Source organism: Oncorhynchus tshawytscha, linkage group LG01 (genome assembly GCF_018296145.1).
Source record: "Oncorhynchus tshawytscha isolate Ot180627B linkage group LG01, Otsh_v2.0, whole genome shotgun sequence".
NCBI classification, from domain to species: Eukaryota; Metazoa; Chordata; class Actinopteri; order Salmoniformes; family Salmonidae; genus Oncorhynchus; species Oncorhynchus tshawytscha.
In genome coordinates, this window is record NC_056429.1 from 43757315 (window position 1) to 43774032 (window position 16718).

At 41.9% G+C, this 16718-nt stretch overlaps 1 protein-coding gene across 2 annotated transcripts in view; it reads right to left on the reverse strand.

Moving 5' to 3' along the window:
* Nucleotides 1-16718, reverse strand: part of nek7 (NIMA-related kinase 7) — a 146730-nt gene that overhangs the window by 50078 nt on the left and 79934 nt on the right. For both annotated transcript variants that reach the window (XM_024421572.2, XM_024421564.2), the window contains exon 3: nt 11642-11782. In XM_024421572.2, coding sequence (XP_024277340.1) covers nt 11642-11782 — 141 coding nt within the window. The remainder of the gene's footprint in view (nt 1-11641; nt 11783-16718) is intronic.

Below are 16718 nucleotides of genomic sequence, written 5' to 3' on the forward strand. Positions count from 1 at the left end.
CTTTCTACAGACAATGGAATTCTCCAGTTGGAACGCTATTGAATATTTATGATAACAACATCCTAAAGAATGATTCTGTACTTAGTTTGACAAGTTTCTTCGACCTGAAATATAACTTTTTGAAGTTTTCGTCCGACGTTCGCCTGGACCAGCACGAGCGTTTGGATTTGTGTACTAAACACGCTAACAAAAGTATCTACTTGGACATTATCGAACGAAACAAACATTTATTGTGGAAGTAGGATTCCTGGGAGTGCATTCTGATGAAGATGAAAGGTAAGGGAATATTTATAATGTTATTTCTGTTGACTCCAAAATGGCGGATAATTATTTTTAAAAATTCTGAGCACCGTCTCAGATTATTGCATGGTTTGCTTTTTCCGTAAATTTTGCAAAAAATCTGACACAGCGGTTGCATTCAGGAGAGGTATATCTATATTTCCATGTCTAACAATGTATACTGAGATTTTTTTATATAAATATGAACTTTATCAAACAAAACAGATGTGTTGTGTAACATGAAGTCCTATGAGTGTCATCTGATGAAGCTCATCAAAAGGTCAGTGATTTATTTTATCTCTATTTGTGCTTTTTGTGACTCCTCTCTTTGGCTGGAAAAATGGCTGAATTTTTCTGTGAGTTGGTGGTGACCTAACAATCGTTTGTGGTGCTTTCGCTGTAAAGCCTATTTGAAATCGGACACTGTGGTGGGATTAACAACAAGATTATCTTTAAAACGGTATAAGATACATGTATGTTTGAGGAATTTTTATTATGAGATTGTTATTTTGAATGTGGTGCCCTGCACTTTCACTGGCTGTTGTCATATCGATCCTGTTAACGGAATTGCAGCCCTAAGAAGTTTTTAACCTCTCTGAGCACGGAACCCGCTAGCGGGCTGAAATTCCACAACATACGGTGATCGCTACATAAATAGTCATATTAAACATTCATTAAAATACAAGTGTCTCACATGTATCGAAAGCCTAGAATCTTGCTAATCCAACTGCGTTGTCAGATTTAAAAAAGGATTTACTGCGACAGAACACTATGCGATTATCTGAGCATAGAGCCCCATAAAAAAAAAACTTTTCAACAAGCACAGGTGTAACGGAAACAAACTGCATTAAAATAAACCGTTTACCTTTGACGATCTTCGTCTGTTTGCAATCCCAATGCTCACTGTTACACAATGAATGATCTTTTGTTTGATAAAATCCGTTTTTGTAGCCTAACACAAAACATTTTGTGAACCGCTTGTGTCGTGAATTCCGTCTCATTCCATTTTCGACGACACATTCCAGGTAAATAACCCACACAGAAAGTGACTTTTCCAGTCATGTTTGGTTTCACTGCAATCAACTGGTTTGTTTGTAACACAATCAAACGTGATGGGCCATTTCGCGGGACGTATTGACTGAGAGAAACCGATTTGAAGACAACAAGTCATGACATCATTGCGCACCAATGATTTGCCCGCTGTTTCGTTGATTGACTGTCTTTTAACCCAATGACCACTTATCATCTTGAAATCTAGCTGGGTAGATAGCCAATGAGCCGAGGAACACTGCAGTATGCAATGGTTATGTGTTGGAAGACCAACCCATGTAGGAAACTCCTGCGAAATATGGTCATTCGCCATTGAACAGTCATACTGGAAGGAGCCAAGCTTGTGGCGCACAGCCCTTTTTCAGTAATGTGCATCTTCAGCTGTTTATATATCGAACATCATGGCGAATAAGTCAGGGAAAGCTAAATCTAAAACTACATTTACGAATGTAGACAAAATTAGAGGAAATTGATCGTGACAGTGAAACAGATCTTCTTTTGGAAGAAGATTCAGCTAGCGACCATAGCTTTGACTCCAAAATGGAAGCATATTTTTTGAACGGCGAGGACATAGTTTTGGACTGGTAAGTTCTTCTAAATGCTAATGCCGTTGTTTGAAATTAATAATATAAAATATTCTTTGTGATTTTTAACAACATTTTATTTGCAATATATAATAATGTAATGAAATGTGTAAAGTACACATTGTCTATGCGTTGTGGGTGGGGGTGTTTGTATGTATGTGAATGACCCTTAGCCTGTGTGTGTGTGTGTGTGTGTGTGTGTGTGTGTGTGTGTGTGTTATAGAATGGAGTAGAATGTAACAGCAAACCACACATCGCAACACAGCGACCATGCTTCCTCCTTTCAGTCTACATATTATGGATTAGAGGGAGCCAGGTTGATATGCGTGTGTGCCGCTCCACCCCACCCTCACATGAAATAGCCTATTTGAGGCTGTTGAGGAGAGGGCAGGCCCACTACAATGGCCAAAGTGAAATGGAACAGCACTTTATGTTCCCTGTACTCTATATATCTGTTTATTATACCTGTTGATACAGGGCTCATATGTGAAACTATTCTAACTGAACATTTTCTTTCACAGTGACACTGACTCCGAATGGGAGCCCCCAGTGCCAAGGTGTCTATCCCCCACTGAAGCTGGTTCATCCAGCCAGACACCTGTTGTCTCTGGCTCCACACCTCCCGGGCTATCTAGAGGTGTGAAGGCAAAGAAGCGGAGGAGGTGAAGTGTGCCACCTGCTAAGAAGGGACAGAAGGGTGTTGGCACACTGTCCTAGAAGATGATGTGGAGCCACCTCAACCAACATTTAGGCCGAAAAGGGAGCCAGGACCTCAGGTGATTATGACATCAACTTACAGCCCCCTTCAGCTTTTTCAGCTGTTTTTCACCCAATCCGTTGTCGAGTCGCTCGTGTCTAACACTAATAAGTATGGGGAGAAGAAGCAAGCAGGCAAAAAAGCATCATGGAAGCCCATATCCATGTCAGACTTTTTCTGCTACCTTTCACTGGTCGTCTACATGGGGCTGGTGAAGCTGAAAACCCTGAGGGACTACTGGAAAACATCATCTCTCTACCAACTGCCTTTCCCCATGACTGTTATGTCTTGCAAAAGGTTTCTGGTTATTTCACAGACGCTTCATATCAGTGACCCAAAGGATGACCGTGCTTCTACACCTGCATTGCTTGCTGTTTGGGTTTTTTAGGCTGGGGCTATATAAATAGATTTGATAGAGGACTGAGGGTCTTCCAAATATTGAAAGTGTGCAAATAGTTACCCATGTTATTTTGTAAATGTATATACATATATCTATATATAAATATATATTTTTAATCAATAGTTATTTTTTTTCCCCCATTTATTTTTCTCAATTTTTTGGGGGGGTGTGTTAGAATACCATTTTGGTATTTTGTATATAGTTATTTGTTTCAAAATGTATACCTTTGGGATACTTGTGTGGGACACCTGGGTGACTTCATGATAGATGTCATGTAGCACACTCATTTTGGAAGTTATTATTATGAAACGTTGCACAAGTACTGTTGCCCTCTTATATTTTTCACTGAAATTGTCCCCATCATCCTGAATGTTTGTTTTATCTTGTTTTTTATTTTTGTATCATCATCTTTAAAATGAATAGGTTTTTTTCATTGTTTTATCTAAACCAGATCTATTGTGTGTTATTCTCCTACATTTAATTCACATTTACACAAAATTCAGAGTGTTTTCTTTCAAATGGTACCAAGAATATGCATATCCTTGGTTCTGTGCCTGAGCTACAGGCTGTTAGATTTGGGTATGTATTCAGGCGGAAATTGCACAAAGTAGGGGGGAGCTGCAAGAGGTTTTAACAGAAATTATTGTAACCAACGTAACAAACATTGTAGATTAGAAATTATAGGAATTAACGGCAAATGTACTACTGGTGATCTATGTAATGGGAATTAATATACACTAACAATCAAATGCAAACAATTCACACAATGAAGTTAAGTAACAATGAAAGTGCACAAATTTGCGGGAGAGAGTGCATTCTGTATTGAGAAGTGCATTATGCAGCTGGGCAATCCGAAGTCTGCATTGGCCATGCAGCATTTACGGTGATACGGCCTCAGCAGAAGTAAGGGCATTCATACTCTATATGATTGAGCTGTTGTCAAGTGAGTGAGTTTGTTTTCTACAGGATGTACCACCCCCACATCCCGTCAACTAATCATGTCAATGCAGAGCTATACAGAGCTCTCCGCATTGTTACAACATTTGGGAGGCGATGTGGTATGGAGCTCGATTTTGCATCTGCATGCCTCTGGAGGCTCTGCAATTCAGTCATACCCTGCATATTTTGCCTCCGACCACATTTTCGGTTCAAGCAGAAATTGGCACTTAGTCTCGGCCTCCACAATGAATTAGTTCACTGAGATGGTCGCAAGTTTAAATACAACTTAGCCAAATACATTTAAACTACATTTTTCACAATTCCTGACATTTAATCCTAGTAGAAATTCCCTGTCTAGGTCAGTTAGGATCACCACTTTATTTTAACAATGTGAAATGTCAGAATAATAGTAGAAAGAATGATTTATTTCAGCTTTTATTTCTTTCATCACATTCCAAGTGGGTCAGAAGTTTACATACGCTCAATTAGTATTTGATAGCATTTCCTTTAAATTGTTTAACTTGGGTCAAACGTTTTGGGTAGCCTTCCACAAAATGATTGCAAAAGGGTTTTCTAATGGTCAATTAATTAGCCTTTTAAAATGATAAACTTGGATTAGCTAACACAACGTGCCATTGGAACACAGGAGTGACTGATAATGGGCTTCTGTACGCCTATGTAGATATTCCATTGGAAAAAAAATCTGCCGTTTCCAGCTACAATAGTCATTTACGACAATGTCTACACTGTATTTCTGATCAGTTTGGTGTTATTTTAAATGGACAAAAAATGAGCTTTTCTTTGAAAAACAAGGACATTTCTTAGTGAACCCAAACTTTTGAAATGTAGTGCATATATTTATATTCGTTACTGCTCGACTAAAACAATATCGGTCGACCAACAGCCTAACAACCAAACAATTAACCAGTTGACTAATTTGGGTCAGTCCTAAAAAAAACTAAATTAAAAACCTTGTTTGGCTAATAGTCAGTCAATCAGGCACTTGTGAGTGTCAGTTGGTGTGTGTGTGATGTTGTGCTAAAGCTACTGACCCGGAAGCTTGGCTTGCTCACTCCTCCCAGGCTTGTGGTTGGGAGGGTAGACAATAAGCCAGTCGTAGCGGATGTAAGCAATGTTCCCACGCTCTCTGGCAGCTTTCATAGCTGGAATAAGTTATTTCCGCTGCTGGCGCACAGCTTCACATAAGTCCTCATTGTGGAAGATGTTGGTTCCTCTCAAGTTCTTGGCTCTCTCCAGAACAGCCATCTTGTCATTGAACCTTAGCAACTTGACCACTATCAGCCTGCGTCTTTCACCTGGGCTGGTTTTAAGTTTTATAGACCTGCGCTCCACCTCAATCTTTCCATGATCGATCTGCATCTTTTCACAGCGAAGTTTTTCTCACTTTCTCCTCAGACTCATGTGTAGACTCTGGTATGCCAACCACAGCCATGTTATTCCTCCTGGATTGTTCCTCCAGATAATCCATTTTCCCAGTCACTGTTAATAATGATACACAGACAGTGTTGATGTCATCTCGCGTGGAAGACAGGAAAAGGCGGGCCGAACAGGCTCCAATTAATATCAACGGGGATGTAGTGGAGCGGGTTGAGAGTTTAAAGTTCCTTGGTGTCCACATCACCAACAAACTATCATGGACCAAACACACCAAGATGGTCGTGAAGAGGGCATGACGACACCTTTTCCCCCTCAGGAGACTGAAGAGAAAAAAAATCAACTTTCCAGAAATAAGTTTCTCACTGTTGCCGCTTGTTAAAGACCCTCCTCAGCCCCCTGCTGTGCCCTGGACACCATATGTGAATTAATTGCCCCCCATTTATCGTCAAAGTTTATACTGTTAGGTGACCTAAACTGGGATATGTTTAACACCCCGGCCATCCTACAATCTAAGCTAGATGCCCTCAATCTCACACAAATGAGCAAGGAACCTACCAGGTACAACCCTAAATCCATAAACACGGGCACCCTCATATCATCCTGACCAAACTACCCTCTAAATACACCTCTGCTGTCTTCAACCAGGATCTCAGCGATCACTGCCTGCATCCGTAGTCAAACAACTACCCTCATCACTGTCAAACGCTCCCTAAAACACTTCCGCGAGCAGGCTTTTCTAATTGACCATGCCCGGGTATCCTGGAAGGATATTGACCCCATTCCGTCAGTAGAGGATGCCTGGTTATTCTATTAAAGTGCTTTCCGCACCATCTTAAATAAGCATGCCCCATTCAAAAAAATGTAGAACTAAGAACAGATATATCCCTTGGTTCACTCCAGACTTGACTGCCCTTGACCAGCACAAAAACATACTGTGGCATACTGCATTAGCATCGAAAAGCCCCCACAGGCACAGGCAGTTAGGAAAGCAAAGGCTAACTTTTTCAAACAGGAATTTGCATCCTGTAGCACAAACTCCAAAAAGTTTTGGGACACTGTAAAGTCCATGGAGAATAAGAGCACCTCCTCCGAGCTGACCACTGCACTGAGGCTCGGAATAACACACTACCGATAAATCTACGATAATCGATAATTTCAATAAACATTTTTCTACGGCTGGTCATGCTTTCCACCTGGTTACTCCTACCCCAGTCAACAGCTCTGTACCCCCCACAGCAACTTGCTTCCCCCATTTCTCCTCCACCTAAATCCAGATAGCTGATGTTCTGAGAGCTGCAAAATCTGACCACCAACAAATAGGCTGGGCTAGACAATCTGGACCCTCTTTCTAAAATTATCCACCACAATTGCTGCAACCCTTATTACTAGCCTGTTCAACTTCTTTCGTATCATCTGAGATCCCTAAAGATTGGAAAGCTCTTCAAAGGGGGAGAAACTCTAGAGCCAAACTGTTACAGACCTATATCTATCCTACCCTGCCTTTCGAAAGCAAAGTTAACAAAACATATCACTGACCATTTCGAATCCCACCGTAACCTCTCCGCTATGCAATCTGGTTTCCGAGCTGGTCATGGGTGACCCTCAGCCATGCTCAAGGTCCTAAACGATATCATAACCGCCATCGATAAAAGACAAGTGTGCAGCCATCTTCATCGACCTGGCCAAGGCTTGACTCTGTCAATCACCATATTCTTATCTAAAATGACTGCCTTGCCCACCAACTACTTCTCAGATAGAGTTCAGTGTGTCAAATCGGAGGGCCTGTTGTCCGGACCTCTGGCAGTCTCTATGGGGGTGCCACAGGGTTCAATTCTCTTTTCTCTGTATATGCTAATGCAATGATGTCGCTCTTGCTGCTGGTGATTCTCTGATCCACCTCCACACAGATGACACCATCCTATATACTTCTGGCTCTTCTTTGGACACGGTGTTAACAAACCTCCAGACGAGCTTCAATGCCATACAACACTCCTTCCGTGGCCTCCAACTGCTCATAAATGCAAGTAAAACTAAATGCTCTTCAACCGATCGCTGCCCGCACCCGCCGGCCCATCTTGCATCACCACTCTGGATGGTTCGACTTATGTGGACAACTACAAAAACCTAGGTGTCTGGTTAGAGTGTAAACTCTCCTTAAAGACTCACATTAAGCATCTCCAATCCAAAATTAAATCTAGAATCGGCTTCCTATTTCGCAACAAAGCATCCTTCCCTCATGCTGTCAAACATACCCTCGTAAAACTGACTATCCTACCGATTTTTGACTTCGGCGATGTCATTTTCAAAATAGCCTCCAACACTCTACTCAGCAAATTGGATGTAGTCTATCACAATGCCATCCGTTTTGTCACCGAAGCCCCAAATACTACCCACCACTGCGACCTGTATGCGCTCGCTGGCTGACCCTCGCTACATATTCATCACCAAACCCACTGGCTCCAGGTAATCTATAAGTCTTTGCTAGGTAAAGCCCCACTTTATCTCAGCTCACTGGTCACCATAGCAGCACCCACCCGTAGCACGCGCTCCAGCAGGTATATTTCACTGGTCATCCCCAAAGCCCATATCCTCCTTAGGCCACCTTTCCTTCCAGTTCTCTGCTGCCAATGACTGGAATAAATTGCAAAAATCACTGAAGCTGGAGTCATCTCCCTCACCAACTTTAAGTATCAGCTGTCAGAGCAGCTTACCGATCATTTCAGCTGTACACAGCCCATCTGTAAAGAGCCCACCCAACTACCTCATCCCCATATTGTTACTTATTTTTTTGCTCCTTTGCACCCAATCTCTACTTGCACATTCATCTTCTGCACATCTATCACTCCAGTGTTAATTGCTAAATGGTAATTATTTCACCACTATGGCCTATTTATTTCCTTACCTCCCTAATATTAATATATTTGCACACTATGCATATAGACTTTCTATTGTGTTATTGACTGTACGTTTGTTTATTCCATGTGTAACTCTGTGTTGTTTGTGTCGCACTGCTTTGCTTTATCTTGGCCAGGTCGCAGTTGTAAATGAGAACTTGTTCTCAACAGGCCTACCTGGTTAAATAAAAGGTGGAAAAAATAAATAAGTAAAAGATTTGGCATGGGTCCCCAGATCCTCAAAAAGTTCTACAGCTGAACAATCGAGAGCGTCCTGACCGGTTGCATCACCGGCTCGTATGGAAACTGCTCGGCATCTGACCGTTAGGCGCTACAGAGGGTAGTGCGTCACTGTGGCCAAGCTTCCTGCCATCCAGGACCTATATACTAGGCGGTGTCAGAGGAAGGCCCAAACAATTGTCAAAGACTCCAGTCACCCAAGTCATAGACTGTTCTTCCCTCACCTGCACGGCAAGCGGTTCGGGAACGCCAAGTCTAGGACAAAAAGGCTCCTTAAACAGCTTCTACCCCAAAGACTGCTGAACACCTAATCAAATGGCCACCTGAACTATTTACATTAACACCCCCCCTTTGTTTTTACACTGCTGCTACTCACTGTTAACTATTTATGCATAGTCACTTCACCCCTACCTACATGTACAAATGACCTTGACGAACCTGTACCCCTGCACATTGACTCGGTACCAGTACCCCCTGTATATAGCCTCATTTTTGTATTTTATTATGTTACTTTAAAAAAAAAATGTTTTTACTTTTGTTAATGTAGCAAATATTTTCTTAACTCTTTCTTGAACTGCATTGTTGGTTAAGGGATGGTAAGTAAGCATTTCACGATAAGGTCTTATACCCGTTGTATTCGGCTCATGTGACAAATAAAATTCAATTTGATAGCTAGCTGTATTGATAATCACAAGCGTGGTTCTCGGTAAAGTGAACCCATTGAAATTCTCATCTTGTGATGTTGCTGAGACGAGGAGATCAATTGTTGTGGGTTGACTAGCTAAAGAAAGAGCTGTGTCTGTGAACACACACACACACACACACAACGCGAATCAGCATACAGAGGAATTCTATATTTTTAGAGCCATAATGCACCTTAAAAACATAGAAATGTGTGTTCAACAATTTACTTCAGGTGACATGATGGTGAAAACTACTGTATGTGTCACTAGAGTGTGGCAAGCACTCCCATGTTATAAAGGAATAATCCGAAGACACTAGTTTCCTACTTTCTGAGCCAACCTTCTACAGTCTATAGAGGGAATCTGTAAATGAAGACTGTCACACCACCACCAGACATGAACACTGACAGTTGAATCTAGTTAGACGAGTCGGTCTTCCAGCACTCTGTTTAACACATACACATATTAATAAAGCATTTCAATAATGCAGTAAACCCAAATAAAGACACGGTTAAATATTAAATACAGAGATAGTAGAGAGTAGTGTTGTCAAGACACAAACATTTTACTAACAATACAATACCAGGCCAAGTATCACGATAACCAAGTAGTGTTGTTTGTTCACAATGCCTGGAGGAGAAGGAGAAATGTACTGTTTGTGTAGTGTGGCTAGATGGTATCTGTACTTCCCATGATTATTGTATGCCTATAATTTGCAAAATGTTATTTTGTTTTGAGTACAAGGAAAATGGTATGTATTTAGTAGTGTCTTGAAAGCTCATATGGGCTGGGCACCGGTAGGTGTACGACACTTAAATAAATCATATCCATCAAAATCACGAAATATTGTGATACAATTAAGAGCGGCCAAGTGTCCTTGTCCTGTTCCCTACCCAGAACACTTGTTCCCGTTTTATAAATGTCATGCGCATGTGCTATGCAAAAAAACTGTAACTGATATTCACAATTCAACTCGATACAACATATATTGAATTAACTTCACACTGTTCACTGTAAAATAGAATAATGCATAGAAAGGCAGATTTGCTCATATTTGCAGAGTCCTACCCGTGATTTGGCTGGAGGAATGAATATACATGCAGTATGTTCTGCATGTCATTGTGGCAGTAAGGGGAAAACACTGAAATCCTCTTTACTCTTCAGTTAACAGAGAAGAATCTCCCTCCCTCAAAAACTTCTCCCAACTTTAAAAGGATTAGGCACCAAACAAAATAAGGAACACCAGAAAGCGGTAGATTTTTTATATATATATTTTTATATAGATATATAGCTTAGGCTTACATTAGGCTTATATAAATCCTACCTTTGAAGCACTTCTCATGAGTAGCAGAACATTTTACTTTACTCGTGTCAATCTAATTTGCCTAGAGCTAATGTCAAGTTAATAGGTTGTTAGCTAGCTCGGTAACATGAATGAACAACAGGATTAGTTTAAAATGACCTGCGACATGGTTTGTGAAATTTGATTAAAAAATGCGTGCGAAATCATACAGGGAGAGAAAAAAAGGGAACTCTGGTAATATGGGTCATATTTTCCTAACCTTCTGGGCTAGACATGCTTTTCTTCTGGGCTAGACACGCTTTTCTTCTGGGCTAGACACGCTGTTTTCTTTGCTGTAAAAGCTGCAAACACGCCTGTCGAGAAGTTCATTCCATTTTCCTCTGAAGAGCGAACTTGCAATTGCAAAGCCTACTCAGACTGGCCTGTGCTCTTGGTTATACCAGGCGATGAACTGATACAATGTATCAACTTTGCTCGCTCTGCACACTGCTCTAATGTAAAACATGTACAAATGTAACAACAGAAGACATCAGGGTCTGCAACCCCGCTCTCCATCATGGCTAAATGATATTTAAAACATTTATGGAGGAATAGATGCAAAGGAAGAGCAGACGGAGAGACATGCAGGTGAGTGATGGCTGGAAAGAGATACTATACATGAGATACGCATGAAAGTAAAGTGGACATTATTGGACCGGTATATCGTGTATACACTAGTATAGAGTAATGATCGCAAAGCAGGATGAACTACAAAAGTATATTTCCTAAAGAAAATGTGTGTGCTTGTCTTAAAGTATTTGTGGTTGTAGAATAAGTCACAGTAGTGTTAATGACTGCAGTCATAACGGTAGTGACTGGTTATAGTTGAAAAAGTAGGTAGATGGAAATATTGATCGATTGAGTGATTGATTGATTGATCAGATAGACTGAAAGTTAGTTTGGTGTCTCTAGTTCAAGAGTTACCACTACTGTTGGTGGATTATTTTATGCTAATCATTTTATGGCCACAAACATTTTCTAGCAACCTGAAATGTGTCCTTGGGTATCTTGACAGGTGGGGGGAAATATTATGGTGTGTGCTATATATGCGCGCGTGTGAGTGAGGCTCTCTCACCTGAACCTTCTTGAGGGCCATGGAGGTGTTGTCCATCAGGTACCTGGCCCGGTACACCTCACTGAACTGGCCCCGCCCAATCTTCTTCTCAATCTGGAAGTTAGCCAGAGAGTTGTGGCCCATGTCCGGCTGAAGCGGCTTCTGCAAGGCCGACACAGACAACACACAGTCACAGATGTAGGCCTACATCCCTGATGCCTTCCCTTGCAGTTATGATTTGAGTTTTACAGTATGTTGAACATGGAATGGTTTACAATAGATTGTGTGATAAAGCAGAATCCATCTCATCTCCTAGTTTCTGCTGAACATGGCATTTCCTGTCCAGAAAAACAACATTGAACTTAGTGATTATTTATGCATATTTACAGTTAAAGGGATAATTCAGGATTTGCCAATGAGGCCCTTTATCTACTTCCCCCAGCATCAGATGAACTCGTGGATATCATTTCTATGTCTCTGCGTGCAGAGATGGAAGTTGCTATCTGCTAGCAGCTTTTTCCCACCTGATATATACTGAACAAAAATATAAACGCAGCATGTAAAGTGCTGATCCCATGTATCATGAGCTGGAATAAAAGTTACCTGAAATTTATCTAAAATGTTGTGCACAAATTAGTTTGCATCCCTATTAATGAGCATTTCTCCTTTGCCAAGATAATCCATCCACCTGACAGGTGTGGCATATCAAGAAGCCAAATAAACAGCATGATCATTACACAGGTGCATCTTGTGATGGCGACAGTACTAGGCCACTCGAGCATGTGCAGGTTTGTCAACGTTGTTTAAGAGAATTTGGCAGTACGTCCAACCGGCCTTACAACCGCAGACCATGTGTAACCACACCAGCCCAGGACCTCCACATCTGGCTTCTTTACCTGCGGGATCATCTGAGGTCTATTTCTGTCTGTAATAAAGCTTTTTTTGTGGGGAAAAACCAGCTGCGCCCCTGCCCAGTCAAGTGACATCGATAGATTAGGGCCGAATGAATATATTTAAATTGACTGATTCCTTCTATGAATTGTAACTCAGCATAATCTTTGAAATTGATGCAACATGCATTTATATTTTTGTTCAGTATAGAATACCCCAGGGTAAGCTGCAGACCCTTTTATCCACCAAGAGAATTCTCATCCGAAATTATCACCGCTGTCTACATCCCTCCACAAGCCAGCACCATTCTCAAACCATAGGCAAACAAGAAACCGCTCACTCAGAGGCAGCGTTTCTGGAGACTTAAAACCGCCCTACCTCACTTCTACCAACAAGTCTATTGCGCCACTAGGGACGCTAAAACTCTAATTCTTAAACTTTTATTCTACCCCCAAAAACGCATACAAGGCCCTCCCTCATCCTGCCTTCAGCAAATCTGACCATGACTCCATTCTCCTGCTTCCTATTTACAAAAAAATGCTCAAACAAGAAATACCAATGATGGGATCAATACGGAAGTGATCAGATGAAGGAGACGTGAGGCTACAAGACTGTTTTGCTAGTACAAACTGGGATATGTTTCGGGATTCATCCGATAGTATTGAGGAGTTTACAACAACAGTTACAGGCTTCATCAATAAGTGCATAGACAGCGTCGTCCCCACAGTAATAATGTATCCAAACCAAAAACCATGTATTACAGGCAATATCCACACTGGGCTAAAGGTTAGAGCTACCGCTTACAAGGAACAGGACACGGACCTCCGACGAGACATCAAACATGCAAAAGGACAACAAAGGAGGAAGGTGGAATCCTATAGACGGGTTGGTTGTTTAGCAACAAAACAGACACTTGCGCAAGTACGGGTCAAAACAGACGGGGTTGGCTTAGATTGTTGACAACATATAAACCAAAGTGAGCTCTAAAAGTATTGGGACAGTGACATTTATATTTATTTTCTGTACTCCAGCACTTTCGATTTGAAATGATACAATGACTGAGGTTAAAGTGCAGACTGTCAGCTTTCATTTGAGGGTATTTTCATCCATACAGGTTGTACATAGTCCCCCCATTTTATGAGAACAAAAGTATTGGGACAAATTCATATATATGTGTACTGATATAGTGAACATTTTAGTATTTGGTCCCATATTCCTAGAACACAATGATTACATCAAGCTTGTGACACTGGAAACATGTTGGATGCATTGGCTGTTTGTTTTGGTTGTGTTTCAGATGATTTTGTGCCCAATAGAAATGGATGGAGCAGCAGGGTAGCCTAGTGGTTAGAGCGTTGGACTAGTCACCGGAAGGTTGCAAGTTCAAAACCCCGAGCTGACAAGGTACAAATCTGTCATTCTGCCCCTGAACAGTCCTGGTGCAGGTCTACAATTTTGTTTCTGGTGTCCTTTGACAGCTCTTTGGTCTTGGCCATAGTGGAGGTTGGAGTGTGACTGTTTGAGGTTGTGGACAGGTGTCTTTTATACTGATAACAAGTTCAAACAGGTGCCATTAATACAGGTAACGAGTGGAGGACAGAGGAGCCTCTGAAAGAAGAAGTTACAGGTCTGTGAGAGCCAGAAACCTTGCTTGTTTGTAGGTTACCACATACTTATTTTCCACCATAATTTGCAAATAAATTCATTAAAGATCCTACATTGTGATTTTTTAAAAATATAAATAAAACGTTATTCCTCATGTGTTACTATTTATTTATTTATTTATTTATTTATTTATATATATATTTTTTTTTACTCTTCATCATTGGGCAGGGCTTATAAAGCAAGCATTTCCCGGTAAGTCTACACCAGTTGTATTCGGCGCATGACAAATTAAATTTTATTTTATTTTAGCATACTAGCAGATAGCGCATTGACTGGAAGTCTGTGGGAGACACTAGTTAGCATTGGCTCAGAAAACTGCCTCTAACTTCCTTCATACTGGACACAGAGACATCAAAATGGTATACACAAGTTCATCTGACTCAAAATCCCAAAGTGTCCCTTTAACAGAGAAGAAAATGTGACTCTTCCTGAACCACTAAATCTTATTAGGTCATTATTATGTCCAACGAGGACAATAATTCGAGTGTGTGTCTGTGCTGTAGTCTGCCATGGCACATCACAGTTACCATGACGCTGCTGCACTTGAGGTGACTTATGTTGGACCAGTCAGCTAGCGACAACAACCCCCCCCACAGTGCCCTCCTCTTCCAAGGGATGCATGTGGCGCCCTGAAACTCGGCTCGCCAGTGAATGTCTAAAATTAAAAAGCTAAGAAAACAGGCTGGAATGAGCCTTGGGGTTGTGATGTGTGAAAACACACAGAGCAGAGCGTGACCTTTGCAGCCATTTTGTAAACGTGTCTGTTGGTGTGGTGGAGGAAGAGAGGAGGCGACAGATATCACAATGCCACATGTCACCGGTGCCTGGCCCCAACCACGACCCGGGGACACCCTCACAGGCAGGCAGGCAGACTCTGGGAAGGAGGAGGAGAGGAGGGTGAGAGCACAGTGTCATGATGGAAGGGAGGGAAGGAGCAGCTTAAGATGTGTTCACTTCAGATTCGTTTCACAATTAAACAAAGTCTGCATGAACAGAACACAGACCTGCGGCAACGACAGAAGAGGTTCCTAGGACAACACACACACTAGGGCTGGGCTGGTGAGCGATGTCTAATATTAAAGAAGTCTCGAGGTATTGCTTGCCTGAGGTAGAGTACCTTATGATAAACTGAAGACCACACTATCTACCAAGAGAGATCCCATGTATATTATTCGTAGGCGTCTTTTTACCACCACAGATCGATGCTGGCACTAAGACCACACTCAAACAACTCTATAAGCCCATAAGCAAACAAGAAAATGCTCACCTTGAAGCAGCGCGCCTAGTGTCCGAGGACTTTAATGCAGACAAACTTAAATCAGTTTTCCCAAATTCTTAGCCGCATGTCACATGTGCAACCAGAGAATTTTTTTTAAATGAATCTCTACACCACCTTTACTCCACACACAGAGATGCATACAAAGCTCTCCCCCACCCTCCATTTGGCAAACCTGACAATAATTCTAACCTCCTGATTCCTGCTTACAAGCTACAGGACAGTTTTGCATGCACAGAATGGAATACGTTCCAGGATTCATCCAATGGCATTGAGGAGTATACCACCTCAGTCATCGGCTTCATCAATAACTGCATCGATGACGGCATACCGATACTGACCGTACGTACATAACCCAACCAGAAGCCATGGATTACAGGCAACATCTGCATCTATCATGGCAGAAGCATTTTGCTACACTCAAATTAACATCTGCTAACCATGTGTACATGACCAATAGAATTTGATTTGATTAGAGCTCAAGGCTAGAGCTGTCGCTTTCAAGGAGTGGGACACTAATCCGGACGCCTATAAGAAGTCTAACGTTGCCCTCAGACGAACCATCAAACGAGCAAAGCTTCAATACAGGATTAAGAATGAATCATACTACACCGGCTCTGACGCTCGTCGGATATGGCAGGGCTTGAAAACTATTACCGACTACAAAGGGAAAGCCAGATGCGAGCTTCCCAGTGACACAAGCCTATCAGACGAGCTAAATGCCTTTTATGCTCGCTTCTAGGCAAGCAACACCGAAGCATGCAAGAGAGCACCAGTTGTTCTGGATGACTGTGTGATATCGCTCTAGGTAGCCGATGTGAGCAAGACCTTTAAACAGACAAACATTCACAAAGCCGCGGGGCCAGATGGATTACCAGGACATGTTCTCATAGCATGGGAGGACCAACTGCCAAGCGTCTTCAATGACATTTTCAACCTCTCCCTGAATGAGTCTGTAATACATGTTTCAAGCAGACCACCATAGTCCCTGTACCCAAGGAAGCGAAGGTAACCTGCCTAACCGTAGCACTCACATCAGTAGCCATGACTCACATCAACAGCATCCTCCCGGATACCCTAGACCCACTCCAATTCGCATACCGCCCCAACATATCCACATATGACACAATCGAACTCCACACAGCCCTTTCCCACCTGGACAAAAGGAACATGTATGTGAGAATGCTGTTAACTTCTTTGGGGTAGGGGGCAGTGTTTTCACGTCCGGATGAAAAGCGTTCCCAGAGTAAACTTCCTGCTACTCAG